This window comes from Muscardinus avellanarius (genome assembly GCF_963383645.1).
Source record: "Muscardinus avellanarius genome assembly, chromosome: 14".
Lineage (NCBI taxonomy): Eukaryota > Metazoa > Chordata > Mammalia > Rodentia > Gliridae > Muscardinus > Muscardinus avellanarius.
The window spans coordinates 89,168,729-89,190,428 of record NC_137800.1 but is presented as its reverse complement, the minus strand read 5'-3'; the positions used below and the strand labels follow the sequence as shown (position 1 = coordinate 89,190,428).

At 55.3% G+C, this 21,700-nt stretch overlaps 1 protein-coding gene across 1 annotated transcript in view; it reads left to right on the top strand.

The window, feature by feature from the left end:
• Positions 1 to 2,214: 2,214 nt before the first annotated feature.
• NOTCH4 (notch receptor 4) overlaps positions 2,215 to 21,700 on the top strand; it is a gene marked incomplete at both ends in the record, with an annotated part of 28,312 nt that continues 8,826 nt past the window's right edge. The window contains 21 exons of the mRNA XM_080710386.1: positions 2,215 to 2,296; positions 2,974 to 3,055; positions 3,227 to 3,522; positions 5,742 to 6,089; positions 6,187 to 6,309; positions 6,424 to 6,660; positions 6,784 to 6,939; positions 7,507 to 7,701; positions 7,851 to 7,964; positions 9,108 to 9,221; positions 9,298 to 9,420; positions 12,429 to 12,588; positions 13,788 to 13,933; positions 14,111 to 14,263; positions 15,360 to 15,477; positions 15,624 to 15,711; positions 16,435 to 16,588; positions 17,768 to 17,952; positions 19,159 to 19,411; positions 19,601 to 19,713; positions 20,979 to 21,502. Coding sequence (XP_080566512.1) covers positions 2,215 to 2,296; positions 2,974 to 3,055; positions 3,227 to 3,522; positions 5,742 to 6,089; positions 6,187 to 6,309; positions 6,424 to 6,660; positions 6,784 to 6,939; positions 7,507 to 7,701; positions 7,851 to 7,964; positions 9,108 to 9,221; positions 9,298 to 9,420; positions 12,429 to 12,588; positions 13,788 to 13,933; positions 14,111 to 14,263; positions 15,360 to 15,477; positions 15,624 to 15,711; positions 16,435 to 16,588; positions 17,768 to 17,952; positions 19,159 to 19,411; positions 19,601 to 19,713; positions 20,979 to 21,502 — 3,764 coding nt within the window. The remainder of the gene's footprint in view (positions 2,297 to 2,973; positions 3,056 to 3,226; positions 3,523 to 5,741; positions 6,090 to 6,186; positions 6,310 to 6,423; positions 6,661 to 6,783; positions 6,940 to 7,506; positions 7,702 to 7,850; positions 7,965 to 9,107; positions 9,222 to 9,297; positions 9,421 to 12,428; positions 12,589 to 13,787; positions 13,934 to 14,110; positions 14,264 to 15,359; positions 15,478 to 15,623; positions 15,712 to 16,434; positions 16,589 to 17,767; positions 17,953 to 19,158; positions 19,412 to 19,600; positions 19,714 to 20,978; positions 21,503 to 21,700) is intronic.

Genomic DNA, 21,700 nt, shown 5'->3' with positions numbered 1-21,700 from the left:
ACGCTGAAGCTATTCTGGGTTGACTCAGGAAGGTAGAGTGTGCTTTTCAAGGCAGTGAATCTCCTTCTATGGTTTTATTTATCCCAACTTGATGTCCTGACTTGGGCTCCCTGCATCCCAGGGACCTCTGCAGTAGAACAGAGCAGAGATGGGTATAGGAAAAACTATCCGAATTCAGTGCTTGCCACAGATATTTCAGACTGTAAGTTTTAGAATTAGAATAGTCTTTTTTTTTTTTTTTTTTTGCAGTACTGAGGATTAAATCCAGGGACACTCTACCTCTGAGCTATATACCCCCTGCCCTATTTTTTTATTCTTTATTTTGAAACAGGGTTTCACTGAGTTGCAGAGGGCCTCACTAAGTAGCTGAGGCTGACTGCTAAACCTGCGATCCTCCGGTCTCAGCCTCCTGAATGCTGGGATTACAAGCGGGCGCCACCACGCCCAGCTTAGACTCGTCTTTAGAGTAGACATTAGGAAAGACTGGGTTCATTTAGTGTTACAGTTTGAATATAGACTTTCCCCTGGAAGAGCTCATGTATTAGTGATGTAGAAACGCTCAGAGGTGAAATAATTGAATCACAGGCCTCTAATCTCATCAGTGTAAACCCACTGGTGGACTGATAATCTGAGTAGATTTACTGGCTGGTGACCTAGGCAGGTAGGTGTGTGGCTGGAGCGGTCGCCGAGGCGTGGCCTTGGGGCCTGTTTGTGCCCTGACCCCTCTCTTCCCTCCTCCCTCTCTGAGTGCCGTCACCGTGCTCTGAGGCTTTCGTTTGGATGTAGAACGTGCCCTGAAATAGCTCGCGTATTGACAGTGCAAAGTGTTCAGAGGTGAAGTAATTGAATCACGAGGGTTCTAATCTCATCTAGATTCGTAGCTAAATCTGTTGATGGCTCAATAGATTTACTGAGTGGCGAGGTAGGCAGGTAGGGGAGGGGAGGGGAGGTAGATCACTGAGGGTGCGGCCTTGGGGCCCCATGTCCCTTGTCCTCTCTCTCTAGCCCAACACGGACTAAACCCCTGAAGTCTCCAGAACTGTGAGCCCCCAATAAACCTTTCTTCCTCTGTGTTGTGCTGTCACCGTGGTAAGAATGCTGACTGGAAACACCTGTCATTGTTGAGGACCATCTTATACAGTCCTCTCTAAAGAAAAGCTAAGATTTCTCCCAAAACCGGGGTAGGAGCTGGATGCGATGGCGCATGCCCATGGTTCCAGTATTTGAGAAGCTGAGAATAGAAGATCACAGGTTTGAGGCCAGCCTCAGAAATTTAGTGAGACCCTCAACAACTTAGTGAGACCCTGTTGCAAAATTTAAAAAAAAAAAAAAATTAAAAGAGCTAGGGATATAGCCCAGAAGTAGAATGTCCCTGGGTTTCAGTCCCCCAGTGCACACACACACACACACACACACACACACACACACACACACACTTAATAAAATAAGACTGGGGGTATAGCTCAGAGGTAGAATGCCTCTGGGTTTGATACACACACACCAAAAAAATGTTTTCAACTGTGGAATACAGAAGGGAATACACCAAGTGATGGGGGTATATGACTGCATCACTTTGAATCGCATTATGATGCATAATTACAAAGCATACAAGGCACAGTTAAAAGTATACAAATATAAAGTAACTCAACCCAGCATCTTGCCCATTCCCCAGAAGGAGAAAAGGAAGCCCCAGCAAGGGCGGAGGGGAGGGCGGGGAGCCCTGATGCGAAGCCATGATGAGGCGCAGCTCTGACCTGCGCGCTGAGCATCCTCTCCCGGTGAGGCGCCGGGTCCCTCGCCACCGCGCACCTCTGTGTCCAGCTCCTTCGGCTTCCGGAGCTCAGGGGCAACTTCCTTGCAACTCCCAGTCTCTAGAAAGGAGAAACCATATCCACAAAACACAGGACTGCCCCTGGGAGCCCCAGGAGCCGCACCGGTGCCCCCTCCTATCACCTGCCCTCCGTCCACCCGCCCCGCTTCCCCAGGGGATGTCAGGGACAGAGGCCCCTCCCTCATCCCCCTCAACGTCCCCCCCATCACTAGGGTGTCCAGGACATTGTGTGACTCAGGAAACAGCTCAGACGAGAGGCTTGCAGCAGGCCGAGAAGGGGCGAGAAGGGGCAGCTGGAGCCGAAGTGGAGGCCTTGCCTCAGGAGGGCTGAGGGTCCCCGCCCAAAGAGGGAGAGGGCTCGGGGCTCGGGGCGGGCCTCAGGAATGAAGCCCCCTTTGCTGCTAACACTGCTGCTGCTGCTGCTGCTGCTGTTTCCACCCTGTTCGCCAAGCGCCACGCACCGAGGTGAGGATTAGAGTGGCAAGATGGGGAATCGGCTCCCTTAGGAGACATCCAGTGGGGGGGGAGCAGGGCCGCGCCCCAGGCCTTGAGGGGACACGAGATGGAGGGTATGTGTCCCCAACGGGGAGAGCTGACTGCGGCAATGACGGCTGGGGTGGGCAGGAGGGTGCCCACCTCCCGGGGACATCCCCGTTGAGAGGCCCGGGGCGCTGCGGAGGAGAGCAGCTGGAAGGGGCCGGCCACCTGCTAGAGGAGATGAGAGGGGAGCGGGAGCTGGAGACATGGACGGCCAGGGGACCACCACGTCCCTTTCCCGTCCAGCTGTCCCCACCCCCCGGAAGCCTCACACTTGGGAGGCTTCCTGGAGGAAATCCCTTCCCCGTCTCAGCCATTCACCTCCTGGGCTCCCCCCCTGCTGGTCCCTGTTGTCCTGCTTCCAAGGGACGGAACCCGGCTGGGGCTGGACTTGGGAAGCCAGAGAATAAACAGGAAAAGGGGGAGGTGGGGGTGACTGGGAGGCCTGGCACCCCGCGGGGAGTGGGCCAGGGTGCCAGGGAGAGGGCGCTTGGGAGCACGTGGGGGGCTGCGGCTGGACTCTCAGGGCACCTGCAGGAGGAAAGATCAGGGGCGGGGGCGGCCCTGGGCATCTCCTCATCCTCCCTCCCCATCCCCATCCCCAGGACAGCCGTGTGGGAGTCTTCCAGAACCCTGTGCCAACGGAGGCACCTGCCTGCGCCCGGCTCGGGGGCCAGGGGCCTGCCAGTGAGTGTGCTCCGGGCCTGGGAGACTTCAAAAATGGGGAAGGAGAGAGATGAGGGAGTGGGGAGGAAAAGAGGGGGTGAAGAAGACAAGACAAACCAAGGAAGACAAGGGAGGGGAGGGGAGGGAAGGGAAGGGGGCCTGCGATGTCAGCTTTCCTCTCCCCCTGCCCAGGTGCGCCCCTGGCTTCCTGGGTGCTGCATGTGAGTTTCCTGACCCCTGCCATGATGCCCAGCTCTGCCAGAATGGGGGCAGCTGCCAAGCCCTGCTTCCCACACCCCCACGTTCCCCTGGCACCCCATCTCCGCTGGCGCCCAGCTTCTTCTGCACCTGTCCCGCTGGCTTCACCGGTGAGAGGTGTCAGGCCCGGCTCCAAGACCCCTGCCCTCCCAACTTCTGTTCCAAAAGGGGCCGCTGCCACATGCAGGCCTCGGGCGGTCCCCAGTGCTCCTGCGAGCCCGGGTGGACAGGTAAGGCTGCGGATGGCCAGGGGGAAGTGGTGCCTGGGACTGGGAGCCTTTTGGACACGGGGGCCATGGCACTCTGCAAGCCAGCTCTCATCTGACAGCCCGCTTACTCAAGACTGACACCACGTGTGACTGCTAAGCGTTGAAAGGCAGCCCAACTAGCTGAAATATGTCTAAATGAGGGTGTCATCAGCCTCCTCGGCACAGCAGCCCGGTGCCTCCCTGGCCTCTCCAGCCCTCCTCTAGCCAGAAGCTACGGGGTTATTGCTGTCTTACCAGGGGGCATCTGAATGGTCCATTCACAGTGGGCTGCGGAACAGCCCCTGGAAAGACTTGAGCGGTGGGCGGTACCGGGAGGCCGGAGGGACCCTGTCCAGAGACAGAAGTGGGGGCACATTTCTGGAAGAGGAGTCTAACCCTGGGGCCAGCTCACTGGCTCCAAACAAGGGCAAATAAATGGTGCAGGGCACAGTGGCACACACCTGGAATCCGAGCCCTGGGAGACTGAGATGCAGATCACTGGTTCAAGGCCAACCACAGCAACTTCTGGAGACTCAGCAGTTTAGCAAGACCCTGTTTCAAAATAAAAAATAAACTGGGTGTGATGGTGCTTGCCTGTAATCCCATTATGTAGGAGGCTGAGATAAGAGGATCACAAGTTCAAGGACAGCCTTAGCAAGTTAGTGAGACTCTCATCAACCTAGGGAGACCCTGTTTCAAAATAAAAATAAAGTAGGGCTGGAGTGTAGTTCAGAGGTAGAATGCCCCTGGGTTCAATCCCCAGCACCAAATATAAATAAATAAAAATGAAGAGCTGGGATGCAGCTTGGAGGTAGAAAGCCCCTGGGTGAAAGCCAGGTTCGGGTAGCACACGCCTGCAATCCCAGTACTTAAGAGGCTGAGACAGGAGGATCCCAGGTTTGTGGCCAGCCCCCGCTACTTAGCAAGGCCTTAGGCAACTTAGCGAGACCCTGTTTCAAAGCAAAAAATCAAAAAGGCTGGGGTGTCGCTTAAAGGTAGAATGTCTCTGCATTCAATCCCCAGTACAAAAGAGAGAGAGAGAGAGAGAGAGAGAGAGAGAGAGAGAGAGGAAGAAGAAGAAGGAGGAGGAGGAGGAGGAGGAGGAGGAGGAGGAAGAGGAGGAGGCGGCGGCGGCTAGGTCTAGGTGCCCCCTTCCCAAGGCAAAACTAAGACGGGGGTAATGAATAGGGCAGAAAGAGAATGGGGATAATAAAGGGCGGGAGATATGGCAGTGGGGGAGGGACCACTAGGGACTGAACCCAGAAGCAGCCTACCTCCGAACTACACCCCAGCTCAATTTTTTATTTTTATTTTTTGTAGCACTGGGGATTGAACCCAAAGGCACTGTATCTGAGCTACACTCCCAGCCTGATTTTTTTTCTTTTCCTTTTTTTTTTTTTTTTTTTTGTGGGTCTGAGGATGGAACTCAGAGGCATTCAACCTCCAAGCTACAAGCCCTGCCCTATTTTTTATTCTTTATTTTGATTGTGTGTGTGTGTGTGTGTGTGTGTGTGTGTGTGTGTGTGTGTGTGGTACTGGGGTTCCTGGGAGCCCTTCTACCTCTGGGTTACACTCCCAGACCTATTTTTTATATTTTTATTTGAAAACAGGGTCTCTTAAGCCAGCACGGCTGGCTTCGAACCTGCGCGATCCTCCTGTCTCCGCCTCCCAAGCGCGGGGATTACAAGCGTGCGCCACCATGACTGGCTTATTCTTTATTTTGAAATAGGGTCTCACTAAGTAGCTGAGGCTGTCTGCGAACCGTGATCCTCCAGTCTCAGCCTCCCGAATGCTGGAATTACAAGCGTGTGTGCCACCACGCCCGGCTCTGATTTTATTTATTTGTAAACAGGGTCTCACTAAGTTGTGGAAGGCCTTCTTAAATTGCCAAGGCAGGGTTCGACCCCGCGATCCTCCTGTCTCACCCTCGCAAGTACTGGGATTGCAAGCGTGAGCCACCACGCCGGTCTTATTTTTATTTTGAAACAGAGTCTCGTTAGGTTGATGAAAGAAGTCTCACTACTTGTTGAGGCTATCCTCGAACCTGCAGACCTCCTTTCTCAGCCTCCCAAGTACTGAGATTACAGGCATGTGCCACCATACCCTCCCTGAGATCTGATGATTTGACATAGTCCTCTGAGCCCTCTCAGATGGGCTGGAACCTGTGCAGGACTAGAAGCTCCCTCTGCCCTCCGTTGCAGGCGAGCATTGCCAGCTTCGAGACTTCTGCTGGGCCAAGCCCTGCATCAACGGAGGTGTGTGTGTGGCCACGTACCCCCAGATCCAGTGCCACTGCCCGCCTGGCTTCGAGGGTCATGCCTGCGAACACGATGTCAACGAGTGCTTCCTAGACCCGGGACCCTGCCCTGCAGGCACCTCCTGCCACAACACGCTGGGCTCCTTCCAGTGTCTCTGCCCCGTGGGCCAGGAGGGACCACACTGTGCTCTCCAGAAGGGACCCTGCTTCCCTGGGGACTGTTCAAATGGGGGCACCTGCCAGCTGGTGCCAAGTGGAGATGCCCCCTTTCACTTCTGCCTCTGCCCCCCAGGTAAGCCTCCACCCGGGCTTTCCTGCAGCTCCCTTTCTGGGAGAGGAGGGCTGTTCCTGTGGGTCCCCTCCCCTGGCTGATCCCCCGGCACCATCAGGTTTCACAGGCCTGGGCTGCAAGGTGAATATAGATGACTGTGTCGGGCACCAGTGTCAGAATGGGGGCACTTGCCAGGATGGGCTGAGCACGTACACCTGCCTCTGCCCAGAGACTTGGACAGGTGAGTTGTGTAGGCCAAGTTTATGGCACTACTGGCCCCAATAGTCAGCCCAACACCTCTGCTCCTCAGAGGGCTCCCAGCTCTGGCCCTCGTGCCCTCCCTACCCCTCTGCAGGCTGGGATTGCTCCAAAGACGTGGATGAGTGTGAGGCCCAGGGTCCCCCTCGATGCAGAAATGGGGGGACCTGCCAGAACCTAGCCGGAAGTTTTCACTGTGTGTGTGCGACCGGCTGGGGAGGCGCCGGCTGTGAAGAGAACTTGGATGACTGTCTCGCGGCCACCTGTGTCCCAGGATCCACCTGTATTGACCACGTGGGCTTCTTCTCCTGCCTCTGCCCACCTGGGCGCACAGGTGTGGGGGCAGAGGTTATCGGGAAGGTGGGGAGTAAAGGGGAGGCTGGGGGAGGCTGCCTCCCCGGAGGACAGTTGGGGCATCAAACAGCCCATAAAAGCCTTGCCCCCTCTGCCCCTCCAGGCCTCCTATGCCACCTGGAAGACAAGTGTCTGAGCCAGCCATGCCACGGGCAGGCACAGTGCAGCACCAGCCCCCTGACGGGCTCCACCTTCTGCTTGTGCCCGGCCGGCTACTCAGGGCTCACCTGCAACCAGGACCTGGATGAGTGTCAGATGGGTGAGCCCCCCCACCGCAGAGCCCCCCCCCCCCAAGCCCAGGTGGGACTCTGCACCGAGCAAAGAGAAGAGCAGCCTCAAAAAGCAAACATCAGCCAGGCACCGTGACGCACGCCTGTCACCCCAGTGCTTGGGAGGTTAAGACTGGAGGATGGCAGGTTCGAGGCCAGCCTCAGCAACTTAGTGAGACCCAGTTTGCAAATAAAATAAATAAGCCAGGTGTGGTGGCACACACTTGTAATCCCTATTCTTGGGAGGCTGAGACAGGAAGACCACAGGTTCATGGGCAGCCTCCGCAACTCAGTGAGACCCTATTTCCAAATAAAATAAAATAAGGCTGGAGATATAACTCAGAGGTAGAATGCCCCTGGGTTCAATGTCCAATACAATCAATCAATCAATCAATCAACCAATGACTAGGGGTGTATCTCAGAGGTAGAATGGCCCCCGGGTTCAGTCCCATACAAGTCTCTTCCTCAATTTGGTCTCATTTGACGTAGACAGGCAGCCGGCCTCCTTTCCCTTCCCGCTGCTGGCCCCTGTGGACCCCCTGTGCTCTCTTCCCCAGCCCAGAAAGGCCCCAGCCCCTGCGAGCACGGCGGCTCCTGCCTCAACACCCCCGGCTCCTTCCAGTGCCTCTGCGCCCCCGGCTACACCGGCTCCCGCTGTGAGGCCGACCACAACGAGTGCGCGTCGCAGCCCTGCCGCCCGGGGAGCACCTGCCTGGACCTGCTGGCCGCCTTCCTCTGCCTCTGCCCACCAGGTGCAGCTCAGTGGGGCCCCGGGATGGGAGGCACCCAGCAAGCCAGGGGGCGCTGGGCCGGGAAGCCAGGCCTCCCAGGCAGAAGGAGGCTCGGTCAGGGCAGGGCAGCAGCCGCGCCCCGCCGCTCAGCGCGCACCCCGTGTCCTCAGGCCTGGAAGGGCAGCTCTGCGAGGTGGAGACCGACGAGTGCGCCTCCTCTCCCTGCCTGAACCACGCGCGCTGCCACGACCTGCCCAGCGGCTTCCAGTGCGCCTGCCCACCAGGTGCGCGCAGAGCCCAGTCCAGCTGCCCTCGGCCCCCAGGGGCCGGAGCTTTTTCTCTCTAGCCTGGCCAGAGTCCCCCCTTTCTCCAGTTTCTCTGCTCCCCAAATTCTTACATCTGCAAAGCTTCCCTTATTTCCTTCCCCACCCACATCTCTGTCCTGCCAAATCAGCCAAACGTCTGCCGCCGTCCTGCAGTCTTCTGCGCACGCTCTGTCCCTGCGTGTCGGGGTCCCAGGCACCGTGGGCACAGAGAACACTGCCCCGGCTCTTCTTCTCCAGCTTCCTGGGACGTCCCCCGGCCCCTGCTATGAAAATAACTACATCCACTGAGTATTTACTCCAGGACAGGGACTTGGCTTTGTGCTTCAGTGCATTATGTCACGTAATCTTTTCAACCAGGCACAATGGCGCATGCCTGTAATTCCAGCACTTGGGAGGCTGAGTCAGGAGGATCGCAGGTTCGAGGACAGACTCAGCAAGTAGTAAGACTCTCATCAACCTAGCGAGACTATTTCAAAATAAAAATAGAAATAGGGGTGCGGGTGTAGCTCAGGGGTAGAACGCCCCTGAGTTCAGTCCCCAACACACACAAAGAAACACACACACGCACACACACACACACACACACACACACACACAACCACTGGGCATGGTGGTACACACTTGTGATCTCCTAATACCTAGAAGGCTGAGAGAAGAGATCACAGGTTTGAAGCCAGCCTCAGCTACTTAGTGAGGCCCTCCACAACTTTGTGAGAACTTGTTTCAAAATAAAGAATAAAAAATAGGCCTGGGTATATAGCTTAGAGGATAGCCCCTGGGTTCAATCCCCAGTGCCAGAAAAAGAAAAAAAACACACACGGTCTTGTTGAGTTGCTAAGAATCCCTCTAAATTGCTGAGGCTGGCCTCAAACCTGCAATCCTTCCGTCCCAGCCTCCCCAGTACTCACAAGCCTAGGAGGTCGGGTGGCTTACCCAGAGTCACGCTGGCAGGCGGCGGAGCTGCCCCTTTCTCTGCACCACCTTCTGCTTGCTCCACGCCCAGGACCCGGGCATCTTCTCTTTTCCTAGCAAGAAAAAGAGCAAAGCGGCATCCCCCTCCCTGAGCTCGGCCTTCTCTCCCTGCCCTGGCTTTCCCACCAGGCTTCAACGGCACCCGGTGCGAGGAGGACGTGGACGAGTGTAGGAGCTCTCCCTGCGCCCACGGCGGGCAGTGCCAGGACCAGCCCGGAGCCTTCCGTTGCCAGTGCCTCCCAGGTCCACGGGGCTCAGATGCTGGAGGGGGGCGGCGGGCGGAGGTCTGTGCGCCCGTGACCCTCCCTCTGCGCCCTAGGCTTTGAGGGGCCGCGGTGTGAGGCGGAGGTGGACGAGTGTCTGAGCGGCCCGTGCCCCTCCGGAGCCAGCTGCCTCGATCTCCCAGGAGCCTTCCTGTGCCTCTGTCCCTCCGGCTTCACAGGTCAGCGGGGGAGGGGGGAGGGAACTGGGGTGGGGGCCTGAGTCACTTGGGGTGGGGCAGAGTCATTGGTGGGTATTTGGTGGTCAGGATGTGTGATTTTGGGGGGTCAGCAGTACTGGGGATGGAACCCAGGGGCATTCTTCCTCCGAGCTATGCCCCAGCATATTTTTTATTCTTCATTTTGAAACAGGGTCTCACTGAGTTGCAAAGGGCCTCACTAAGTAGCTGAGGCTGGCCACCAACCCGGATGGATGTGTGATTTTAAAAAAATAAAAAAGAGCAGGCGTGGTGGCACGTGCTTGTAATCCCAGCACTGAGAGGCTGAGACGGGAGGATTGCAGGTTGCTGGCCAGTCTCAGCTACATAGTGAGGCCCTCCGCAACTTAGTGAGATCTTCTTTCAAAATAAAGAATACAAAATAGGGCTGGTGGTGTAGCTCAGAGGTAGAATGCCCCTGGGTTCAATCTCCAGTACCACAAAAAAAAATTAACAAAAAGAATTTTAAAAATGAGAATAGATCTGGGCGTGGTGGCGCACGCTTGTAATCCCCACGCTTGGGAGGCGGAGACAGGAGGATCATGCTGGTTCGAAGCCAACCTCACTGGCTTAAGAGACCCTGTTTCCAAATTTAATATATATATATATATATAGTCTGGGAGTGTATTCTGGAGGTAGAAGGGTTTCCAGGAACCCCAGTACCACCAAAATAAAGTATAAAAATAGGGCTGGAGGTGTAACTGGGAGATAGAATGCCCCTGGAATATATCCCTAGTACAGAAAAAGAAATGAGAACAGCATCTCTTAAAGTTATTCAGTGCAAAACCTGCACAACTGTGCCACCATGGATTCAAGGGTGAGCGCACCTAGGGCCCCACAGGAACGGGGGAGGCTGGGGCTCAGGAGAAGGGCTCAGAGGGAAGATATTCACCTGCCTCTTAGCAAGCACGTCTTACTGCTGGGGACAGGACTCCGTGGTGAGTGCTTGCCTAGCATGCACGAGACCCTGGCTTCAATCCCCAGCACCACACACACTATAAAAGCCATCGTGCCAGCCCCAGCTGCAGAGCTGAGTAGTAGGGTCGCTTCAGACGCAGAGACCAACCCGTCTCCCGTTGATGTGGCGCGGCGGCTGTGGGGAGGAATCCACAGGACCAGCGGACCCAGGCTAAAGCTCCGAGGCGATGGCCCGGCTGAATCTTGACAGATGGGCAGGAGTCTGTCAGGACAGAACGCTGGACGCTGGAGTCGGAGACCGCCGCGTATGCAAAAGCTCAGCACATTCCATCAGGGGAACTGGATGGGATCCAGAGCTCAGGGCGCACCCAGCAAGATGAGGCACTCAGCAGTTGTAGGAAGGTCCTGCCCTACGGAGCCCCTCCGACAGGAAGTCAGACTGTATCCTAAAGGCAAAGGAAGCCATTAAGGACAGGTTATAGCCAGGCGTGGTGGGCACGCTTGTAATCCCAGCACTCAGGAGGCTGAGACTGAGGATCGCGGTTCGCAGATAGCCGCAGCTAGTGAGACCCTCTTTCAAAATAAAGAATAAGGCCGGGCGTGGTGGCGCACGCTTGTAATCCCCGCGCTTGGGAGGCAGAGACAGGAGGATCGCGCAGGTTCGAAGCCAGCCGCGCGCGCTGGCTTAGGAGACCCTGTTTCCAAATAAAAATGTAAAAATAGGTCTGGGAGTGTAGCCCGGAGGTAGAAGGGCTTCCAGGAACCCCAGTACCACCAAAAAAAAAAAAAAAGAATAAAAGCCGGGCGTGGTGGCGCACGCTTGTAATCCCAGCATTTGGGAGGCTGAGACTAGAGGATCGTAGTTCGCAGACAGCCTCACTTACTTAGTAAGGCCTTCTGCAACTCAGTGAGACCCGTTTCAAAATAAAGAATAAAAAAAAAAAAATAGGGCAGGGGGGTGTAACTCGGAGGTCAAACACCTCTGGGTTCCATCCCCAGACCCACAAAAAAAATTTTTTTTAATAAATAAAGAATAAAAAACAGTGCAGGAGGTGTAGCTCGGAGGTCAAATGCCCCTGGGATCCATTCCCAGACCCACACACACAAAAAAAGGACAGGTTCAGGTTCAATGGGCCTGTAATCCTAGGACTTGGGAGGCTGAGACAGGAGGATTGCATGTTAAAAGCCTCAAAAACTCAGTGACACCCTTAACTTAACGAGACCCTGTTTCAAAAAAATAAATAAAAGCTGGGCATGCATGGTGGCACATACATGGTGTCCCAGTACTCAAGAGGCTGAGACAGGATGATTGAAGACAGCCTCAACAAATAGTAAGACTCTCATCAACCTAGAGAGACCCTATTTCCAAATAAAAAATAATAATAAAATAGGGCTAGGCCGGGCGTGGTGGCGCACGCTTGTAATCCCAGCATTCTGGAGGCAAAGACCAGAGGATCGCGGTTCACAGACAGCTTCAGCTACTTAGTGAGGCCCTTCGCAACTCAGTGAGACCCTGTTTCAGAAATAAAAAAAACTAAGCCAGGCATGGTAGCGGACGCTTGTAATCCCAGCTCTTGGGAGGCTGAGACAGGAGGATCAGCTACTTAGTGAGGCTCTCAGCAATTTAGCGAGACTCTGTTTCCAAATAAAGTATAAAATAGATCTGGGAGTACAGCCTGGAGGTAGAAAGCCCCTGGGTTCCACCCAGTACCACCAGTAAATAAATAAAATAAATAAAATAAACAAACAAACAAAACACACACACAAATACACATACACACACACCCTAGGGCTGGGAGTGTAGCTCAGAGGTAGAATACCCCTAGGTTCCATCCTAGTACTGCAAAAAATATACATATATAGGGCTGGGGGTGTAACTCAGAGGTAGGCTGCTGCTGGGTTCAATCCCTAGTACACACACACACACACACACACACACACACACACACACAAGACAGGTTCTTGGGGAGTGAGCAGCCATGCATAAAAAGTGGCCTTTGGCCCTCAAGGACTTAACAAGCTCTCTTTTTCATCTGACTCACCTCCCCACCCAGGCCAGCTCTGTGAGGTTCCCCTGTGCGCCCCAAACCTGTGCCAGCCGGAGCGGAAGTGCCAGGACCAGGAAGGCCAGGCGCACTGCGTGTGCCCCGAGGGGAGCCCTGGCTGCGCCCCCCCGCAGGACAACTGCACCTGCCAGCACGGGCAGTGCCAGAGGTAACACTCCCATCCCTCAGGCCTCCGGGGCGGGGCAGGAGAGGGCGCAACCGCACACCCGTGGATGGGGAAACTGGAATAAGGGTCAGAGCCGGGCGTGGTGGTACTCACCTCCGATCCTGATACTTGGGAGGCTGAGATAAGAGGATCACAGGTTCAGGGCCAGCCTCAGCAACTTAGTGAGACCCTGGGACTCAAAACGAAAAATAAAAAGGGCTGGGGTTGTAGCTCAGGGGAAGAACACACCTGGGTTCACCACAAAAGAAGAAAGAGGAGGAGGAAGAAGAAAAAGAGAAGGAAATATGGATAAAATGAGTGACGGTGGGGCGTCAGGAGGAGAAGGTGCTATGTTGAGAGGGTGGCCTGCAGAAAAGGCCGAGAATCAGCCGGGCGCGGTGGCGCACGCTTGTGATCCCAGCATTCGGGAGGCTGAGACAGGAGGATTGCAGTTCACAGCCTCAGCTACTTAGTGAGGCCCTCTGAAACTCAGTGAGACCCTGTTTCAAAATAAAGAATAAAAAATAGGGCAGGGGGTGTAGCCCAGAGGTCGAATGCCCCTGGATTCCATCCCCAGACCCGCAAAAAAAAAAAGAAAATATTATACTTAATTGTTTTATGAGGACAAAATATTCTTTGTATTTCTAATAAAATCTGTTACCTTATTTTTATCTCATATTTCTGATCTCCATATTGGGGATTGTACCCAGGGTCCTTTACCATTGAGTTACACTCCCAGACCCCTATATTTTTTATTTTGAAACAGTCTTACTAAGTTGCCCCAGCTGGTCTTAAACTCACAGTCCTCCTGCCTCAGTCTCTCTGAAAGGGTCAGGGGAGAGAAGAGAAACAGGCGGGGAAGAAACAGACATTACTGAGATTAAAAACCTATAGAAAGCTAGGTGTGGTGGCACACACTTATAATCCCAGGATTTGGGAGGATAGACAGGAGGATTGCAGTTCGGACAGCCTCAGCTACTTAATGATGCCCTTTACAACTCAGTGAGACCCTATTTAAAATTTAAAAAAATAGGACTGAAGGGTACAGCTCAGTGGTAGAATGTCCCTGGGTTCAATCCCCAGCACTTCAAAAAAAAAAAAAAAAAGGCCAAGAATCTCCAGGCCCAAAAGAGAGGAAGACACGGGGTTCTAGCCAACAGGGAGGGAAAGGAAAAACCTGGGCCCTTTCTCTTCACGACCAGATCCTCCTGTGTGTGCGATGTGGGCTGGACGGGGCCGGAGTGCGAGGCAGAGCTGGGGGGCTGCGTCTCCGTGCCCTGCGCCCATGGGGGGACCTGCCACCCCCAGCCCTCTGGCTACAACTGCACCTGCCCCGCGGGCTACACAGGTGAGGCCCCCAACCCAGGTGCACCCTGGGAGAGCCATCCCGGTCTCTGGCCATGGGCTGCGGGACGTGGCACGGGGAGAATATTAATGGAGTTAGGGATGAGAGAGGCGAGGGTAACGGAAGAGGAGGAGGGCAGAGGGAGGATTCCCTCTCTTAGAACCTGCCTATTTCCCTCAGGGCCCACCTGTGGCGAGGAGGTGACAACCTGCGACTCGGGGCCCTGTCTCAATGGTGGCTCCTGTAGCCCGGGCCCCGAGGGCTACTCCTGCAGCTGCCCTCCGAGTCACACCGGGCCCCGCTGCCAAGCCGTCGTGGACCACTGTGCGTCTGGTAAGTCCCACCTTGGCCTGGGACTGAGCCACTGGGGGCAGAGGAACCGGGCGGGCTGTTTCTGCCAGATGTTTTAAAAATTATACCTGTAATCCCAGTACTTGGGAGGTTGAGACAGGAGGATTGTAGGTGTGAGGCCAGTCTCAGCAACTTAGTGAGATCATGCTTCAAAATAAAAATAAAGCCGGGCGTGGTGGCGCACGCTTGTCATCCCAGCATTCGGGACGCTGAGACAGGAGGATCGCGGGTCGCAGACAGCCTCAGCTACTTAGCGAGGCCCTCCGCAACTTAGTGAGACCCTGTTTCAAAATTAAGAATAAAAAATAGGGCTGGGGGTGTAGCTTGGAGGTCGAATGCCCCTGGGTTCCATCCTTAGACCCACAAAAATAAAATAAAATAAAAATAAGTAAAAAGGTGTATAACTCGAAAGTAGAATGCCCCTGGGTTCATTCCCCAACAGCCCTACACACACACACACTTAACTGGATTGGAGCCAGGTGTAGTGGCACACGCTTTTCATCCCAGTACTTGGGAGGCTGAGACAGGAGGATCGCAGGTTCCTGGCCAGCCTCAGCTACTTAGTGAGGCCCTCTGCAATTTAGTGAGTTTGTTTTAAAAATGGGGCTGGAGGTGTAGCTCAAAGGTAAAATGCCTCTGGGTTCCATCCTCAGTACCAAGAAAAAAAAATTAACTGGATGCCAGTAAACTGTTGTTTGGGGGTTTTTTGTTGTTGTTGTTGTTGTTGTTGGTGGTGTGTGTGTGTGTGTGTGTGTGTGTGTGTGTGTGTGTGTGTGTGTGTGTTACTGGGGATTGAATCCGTGGCATTCTACCTCTTGGCTTCACCCCCAGCTCAATTTTTTAGTCTTTATTTTGAAACAGGGTCTCACTAAGTGTGCAGAGAGCCTCACTAAGTAGCTGAGGCTGCCCTGAACCTGAGCTCCTCCTACCTCAGCCTCCCAAGCACTGGGATGACAAGCGTGCGCCACCATGCCCGGAAGCTGTTGATCTAATGGGGAGGGGGTCCTGCGCCTGTGACCGAGGTCACAGGCCAGGTTACAGGCACGGAACCCCATCCCTCACAGCCCGCTCTCTCCAGCCCCCTGCCGCAGCGGGGGCACCTGTGTGAACAGGCCCGGCGCCTTCTCCTGCCTCTGCCCCTCGGGCTTCCAGGGCCCGCGCTGTGAGGGAAGGACCCGCCCCAGTTGCTCGGACAGGTGAGCCACCTCCCCCTCCACCCACCCTGGCCTCCTGGCCACCCAGTGACGAACCATCTTCCCAACGACCCCCTCTCGCCACGTCACACGCTCCCCCTTGCTCCCCAGACCTTCTCTCTACTGCGCCCTGTCTCTGTCTTGTCCAGCCCCTGTAGGAACAGGGCGACCTGCCAAGACGGCCCCCAGGGTCCCCTCTGCCTCTGTCCACCTGGCTACACAGGAGGGACCTGCCAGGTGAGGGCAAGGACCAGGGGCGCCACGGAGGGAGGGAGGGGCTGGAGACGCCCAGGGGTCCCAGGGGCTAGAAGGTGGGCAGCCCTGGGGGCGATGCCCACGCGAAGGCAGGGGCAGCAGTCTAGCACTTAGGGTCTCATTGGAGGCTTGTGCAGCGTGAAGAAGGCAGGAAGGCCAGGCTTGGCGGCACACATCTGGAATCCCAGTACTTGGGAAGCTGAGACAGGAGGATCACAGATTTGAAGTCAGCCTCAGCAACTTCCTGAGACTCTCGGCAACTTATGGGGACCCTGTTTCCAAACTTAAAAAAAATTTAAATAAGGTTGGGGTAGTATAGTCCGGAGGTAGAAGCCCCCTGGGTTTATCTTATAAAAATAAAAATCAAACAGGGCTGTGGGTGGGGGATAGGGTATAGAATGCCTCTGAGTTCAATTTCTAGTACAAAAGAAAGAAAGAAAGAAAGAAAGAAAGAAAGAAAGAAAGAAAGAAAGAAAGAAAGAAAGAAAGAAAGAAAGAGAGAGAAAGAGAGAGAGAGAAAGAAAGAAAGACAGGAAGGCCTGATGGGTTTCTGACCTTGGGGGCTGCTCCGGGATGTGGGTGTAGAAGGTGACCAGGGAGGGTCGCCTGGTCCAGCCAGTTCATGAGAGAGACTTAGAAGTGAGGGGTGCTGAGGAGCTGGGGTTGGCAGAGGAGCCTGAGACCCCGGCCCCTCTCAACCCTCAGACCCCGCTGGACTTGTGCGCCCAGGAGCCCTGTCTGCACAACTCGCGCTGCCTCCAGAGCGGGCTCTCCTTCCAGTGTCTGTGCCTCCCGGGATGGACCGGGCCTCTCTGCGGCCTTCCGCTGTCCTCCTGCCAGAAGGCTGCGCTGAGCCAAGGTAGCCGCCCGACACCAGCGGAGCAGCCGATGAAAAGCGCGGTCCTCCCGCGCCCGGCCCCAACGCCAGCCACGCAGCCTTCGGCTCAGACAACCCCGTGAGAGTCAAAACACCAAGGTTCATGCTTGTGATTCCAAACCTTGGGCTGCAGGTTGGAGGCCAGCCTCGGCAACTTAACAGATCCTCAGCCACTTAGTGAGAGCCGATTTCAGAATAAATAAAATAAAATAGGCCTGGGGTGGAGCTCAAAGGTAAAATGTTCCTGGGTTCTATCCCCACTACCACGAAAAGAGAGTATCAAAATGGGTAGCAAAGCCGGCCATGGCGGCGCACGCTTGTAATCCCAGCATTTGGGAGGCTGAGACAGGAGGATCACGTTTCGTGGACAGCCTCAGCTACTTAGTGAGGCCCTTTACAACTCAGTGAGACCTTGTTCCAAAATAAAGAATTAAAAAATAGGGCTGGGGTGTAGCTTGGAAGTAGAAAGCCCCTGGATTCCATCCTCAGTACCGCAAAACAACAACAACAACAAAATTGCAAGCTGGGCGTGGCGGCACTCGCTTGTCATCCCAGCGTCTGAGAAGCTGAGGCAGGGGGGTCGCAGTTCGTGGCCAGCCTCAGCCACTTAGTGAGGAACTCTTTAACTCAGTGAGACCCTGTTCCAAAATAAAGAATTAAAAAGTTGGGCTGGGGTGTAACTTGGAGTAAAATGCTCCTGGGCTCCATCCTCAGTACTTAAAAAATAATAGTAGTAGTAGTAGTAGTAGTAGTAATAATAATAATAATAATAATAATAATAATAATAATGGATTGCAAATGTGTGTAAAACGCACGAGGGCAGACTTAAGAAGCTATGGGTCCCCACCTGAAGGCTCCTGGAGTTCTTTTTCATTTGAGTGCTGGGGATGGAGGCCAGGGCCTTGGGTGTGCTGAGCGGGTGCTCCGCCGCTGAACCGCACCCCCACTTAGGACCTGAGATAACAGTCACCTTGTAACGCTCCGATAGGCTTGCGAAGCGCCCCCCACGCTCTGACGGGCAAGGTGGGAGGGGAACCTGGTGCTTTAGCCCTTCGATGTCGCCCCTCGGGCTCCCAGACGCCCCCGGCTCAGCGTCTGGGCCCCCAAACACCCCGCCGGCCCCACTTGGCTCCACCGCTCCCTGTCCGACTTTCTCTGCAGGAGTCGAGGTCTCTGCCCTGTGCCAGAACGGAGGCCTTTGCGTCGACAGAGGCCCTTCCTACTTCTGTAGCTGTCCCCCCGGATTCCAAGGCAGATCATGCCAGGATACGGTGGACCCCTGTGAATCCAGGCCTTGCCAGCACGGGGCCACCTGCGTGGCCCAACCCAGGGGCTATCTCTGCCAGGTAGGGGTCTGCAGGAGGGAGAAGGTGACGGGAATGGGAACCCGATACATCCGTCTGCAATCCTGGTATTCGGAAGGCTGAGATGGGAGGATCGCAGGCTCAGGGCCAGCCTCGGGAACTTGGGGAGACCCTGTTGGAAAATGAAAAAGAAGGTAGGCGTGGTGGCCCATGACTATAATCCCACCCAGGACTTGAGAGGCTGAGACGCGAGGATCACAGGTTAGTGGCCGGCCTCCTCAGCTGCTTAGTGAGGCCACGCTTCAAAGTGAAAAATTAAAAACAAGCTGAAGGTTCAGAGGTAGAGTGCCCTGGGTTCAAGACCCGGTACAAAGAAGAGGGAGGGAGGGAGGGAGAGAGAGAAAAAGACAGAGAAAGAGAGAGAAGAAAGAGAAAGAAAAACAGAGAAAGGAAAGAAAGAAAAGGAGGAAGGAAGGAAGGAAGGAAGGAAGGAAGGAAGGAAGGAAGGAAGGAAATGAATCAATTACTAAAGCCTGAGAAGGTTTGGAGGCCATGTTGGTGGGGAGAACAGTGTTTTGCTTTGCTGTGTTTTGTTTTGTTTTGGTTGGACCCAGGAGTATGCTACCCATGAGCTACACCCCCAGTGCTTTTACTTTATTTTCTTTTTGTGTGTGTGTGGTACTAAGGATTGAACCCAGGGGCATTCTACCTCTGAGCTACACCCCCAGCTCTATTTTATACTTTTTTTTTAAACAGGGTCTCACTAAGTCCAGCCTCAAACCTGCAATCCTCCCGTCTCAGCCTCCCATGTACTGGGATTACAAGGTCGTGCCAACACGCCCAGCTGGGAAAATGGTTTTATCAGAAAAGGGGCTTTGTTTATTGGCAAAGCATCACAGAGATTGTTTAGGCCTGGGAAGGGTTCTGTCTTCCATTATTGAATGGTAGCGTGTCCTGTGGTGTTGAGACAGAAGGGTTAAGCTGCCTATGGTCGTAATGGACAGTACCCAGGGGCCTTCTACCTCCAAGCTTCTTATTCTTCTTATTATTATTATTAATTATTATTTCTTATTTGGAAACAGGGTCTCACTAGGTTGATGAGGGCCTCACTACTTGCTGAGGCTGTCCTCAAACCTGCGATCCTCCTGTCTCGGCCTCCCAAGTCCTGGGATGACAGGCGTGCCCCTCCACACCCGGCTTGAGCAGTCTTGCGCTGGGCTCATACATACGCTGGCTCTGTCCCCGCAGTGCGCCCCAGGCTACAGCGGACCCAACTGCTCCGAGCAACTTGACGCCTGTCAGTCCCAGCCCTGTCACCACCACGGAACCTGCACCCCCAGGCCTGGAGGCTTCCACTGCACCTGCCCCCCAGGCTTCGTGGGGCTGCGCTGCGAGGGGGATGTGGATGAGTGCCTGGACCGGCCCTGCCACCCCGCGGGCACCGCTGCCTGCCACTCTCTAGCCAACGCCTTCTACTGCCAATGTCTGCCTGGACACACAGGTGGGGCCTGGGGGGGCGCTGACACCCCAGGGGCACACCTGCAGGCCAGGGAGACCCAGGCAGCCCTCACCCACGAGACAGCCCCACCCCACCCCGAGAAGCGCCCCAGGATCCCTTCGCGCGGGACTGACCCCCAGGAGCAGAGCCAGGAGAGAAGCGGTGTGTGACATCTGTTTCACCCCACCCCAGGTCAGTGGTGCGAGGTGGAGGTGGACCCCTGCCAGAGCCAGCCCTGCTCCCACGGAGGGTCCTGCCAGGCCACAGTGGGGCCGTCCCCCGGCTTCACCTGCCACTGCCCCCCAGTAAGTGGCCCCAGCGCTGCCTTCTCTCTTCCCTGCTGGAACCCAGAGAGGTGGACAGGGTGGGCAAGAGGGAGGCGAGCCAGCCCAAACCCAGGGCCTCGGGAGGCACCAAGGGAAAGGCCGGTAGCTGCACAGAGACAGTGCGTGTGGCCCAGAGGAAGATCAAACGCTCCCCAGGGCTGGGCGTGGTGGCACACGCCTGTCATCCCAGTAGCTGGGAGGCTGAGACAGGAGGATCTCGGGTTCGCAGCCGGCCTCAGCAACTTAGCAAGACCCTGTTCCCAAGTAAAAACTAAAAGAGGGCTGAGGGTGTAACTCAGAGGTAGAATGCCCCTGGATTCAATCCATAGTACTGCAAAAAAGAAAAGAAAAAGAATGCCCCCGAGCTCAGGCTGGGTGGCCTTGGGTAAGTTCTTTTAACTCCGTATGTGTATGTGGACCTCAGATGCACGGAGCTGGATTAATCGTAAGCCTTGGTTCTCGGTTCACACTTTGCCTGGCTGCCTTTTATTTTATTATTCTAACACTATACACCCAAAGCTGGTTGCAGTGATCTACACCTATCATCCCAGTACTCGGGAGGCTGAGACAGGAGGATGACAGGTTTGAGGCCAACCTCAGCAACTTAGGGAGACCTTGTTTCAAAATTTAAAAACAGGGGGGTTGGGGGCATAGCGCAGAGGCAGAATGTCCCTAGATTCAGTCTCCAGTGGGTGGGGAGGTTCGCTTTATATTGTGATTAACAATTAGAATATAATAACTTACATATACTCATGTCCTCTTCTTCTGGTTTCTTTTCCCTTGAGAGGAAGAGCAAGGCATATAATTATTTCTCCAAGGAACAAGATAACAATAGAATTCAACTCCTTTTTATTCGGCTTTCCCGTTGCTGGGACCAAAATCCCAGACAGGAGTGACTTAGAGGAGGGCAGTTTATGGGACTCAGTTTCAGAGGTTTCAGTCCGGGTTAGGCCAGGTCAGCAGAGAGAGAGAAAGGGGCCCTGGACAGAGATACAGTCCCCAAGAACAGGCCCCGGGAACTCACCTGCCCAGCTTACCACCCAGCGGGCCCGTTCATCCATCAATGGCTTTACCCACTGAGAGGAGCCCTGATGACTCGATTATATCATTTCTGAATATTCTGCATCATGACTGTGTGAGCTGGTCCAACTCCAGCAGCCCTTCTGAATCCTCTTCACCTGGACTTTGCTTGAGTGGAGGAATAGCGCGAGGCCCTTCCCCAGTCTCTCTCCTCCCTGCCGCAGGGTTTTGAAGGCGCCACCTGCAGCCACCGAGCTCCTCCCTGCGGCGCCCATCACTGCCACCACGGAGGCCTGTGTCTGCCGTCCCCCAGGCCGGGCCTCCCACCGCGCTGTACCTGCCTCAAGGGCTTCAGGGGCCCTGACTGCCTGACGCCGCCGGCTCCTCCAGGCTGCGGCCCCCCATCCCCCTGCCTTCACAACGGCAGCTGCTCGGAGACCCCCGGGTTGGGGGGCCCAGGCTTCCGGTGCTCCTGTCCTCCCGAATCTGCAGGGCCCCGGTGTCAGAGGCCCGGAGCAAAGGGCTGCGAGGCCAGAGGTGGAGATGGGGCCTGTGACGCTGGCTGCAGTGGCCCGGGAGGAGACTGGGACGGAGGGGACTGCTCCCTGGGCGTCCCGGACCCCTGGAAGGGCTGCCCGTCCCACTCCCGGTGTTGGCTTCTCTTCCGCGATGGGCAGTGCCACCCGCAGTGTGACTCCGAGGAATGTCTGTTCGATGGCTACGACTGTGAGGCCCCTCCAGCCTGCACGTGAGCCCACTGGGCAGGGGAGGGGGCCACCGATGGCCAAGTTACAGGGTGGGCACAGCCCAGGCTCAGGGAGAGTCCTCGCTAACGACCACCGCTGAGCAGGGGGAGGAAGCTCTGGACTCGCACGCTTGTAATCCCACAGTGCTTGGGAGGCTGAGAGGGGAGGGTCGCAGGTTCTCGGCCAGCCTCAGCTACTTA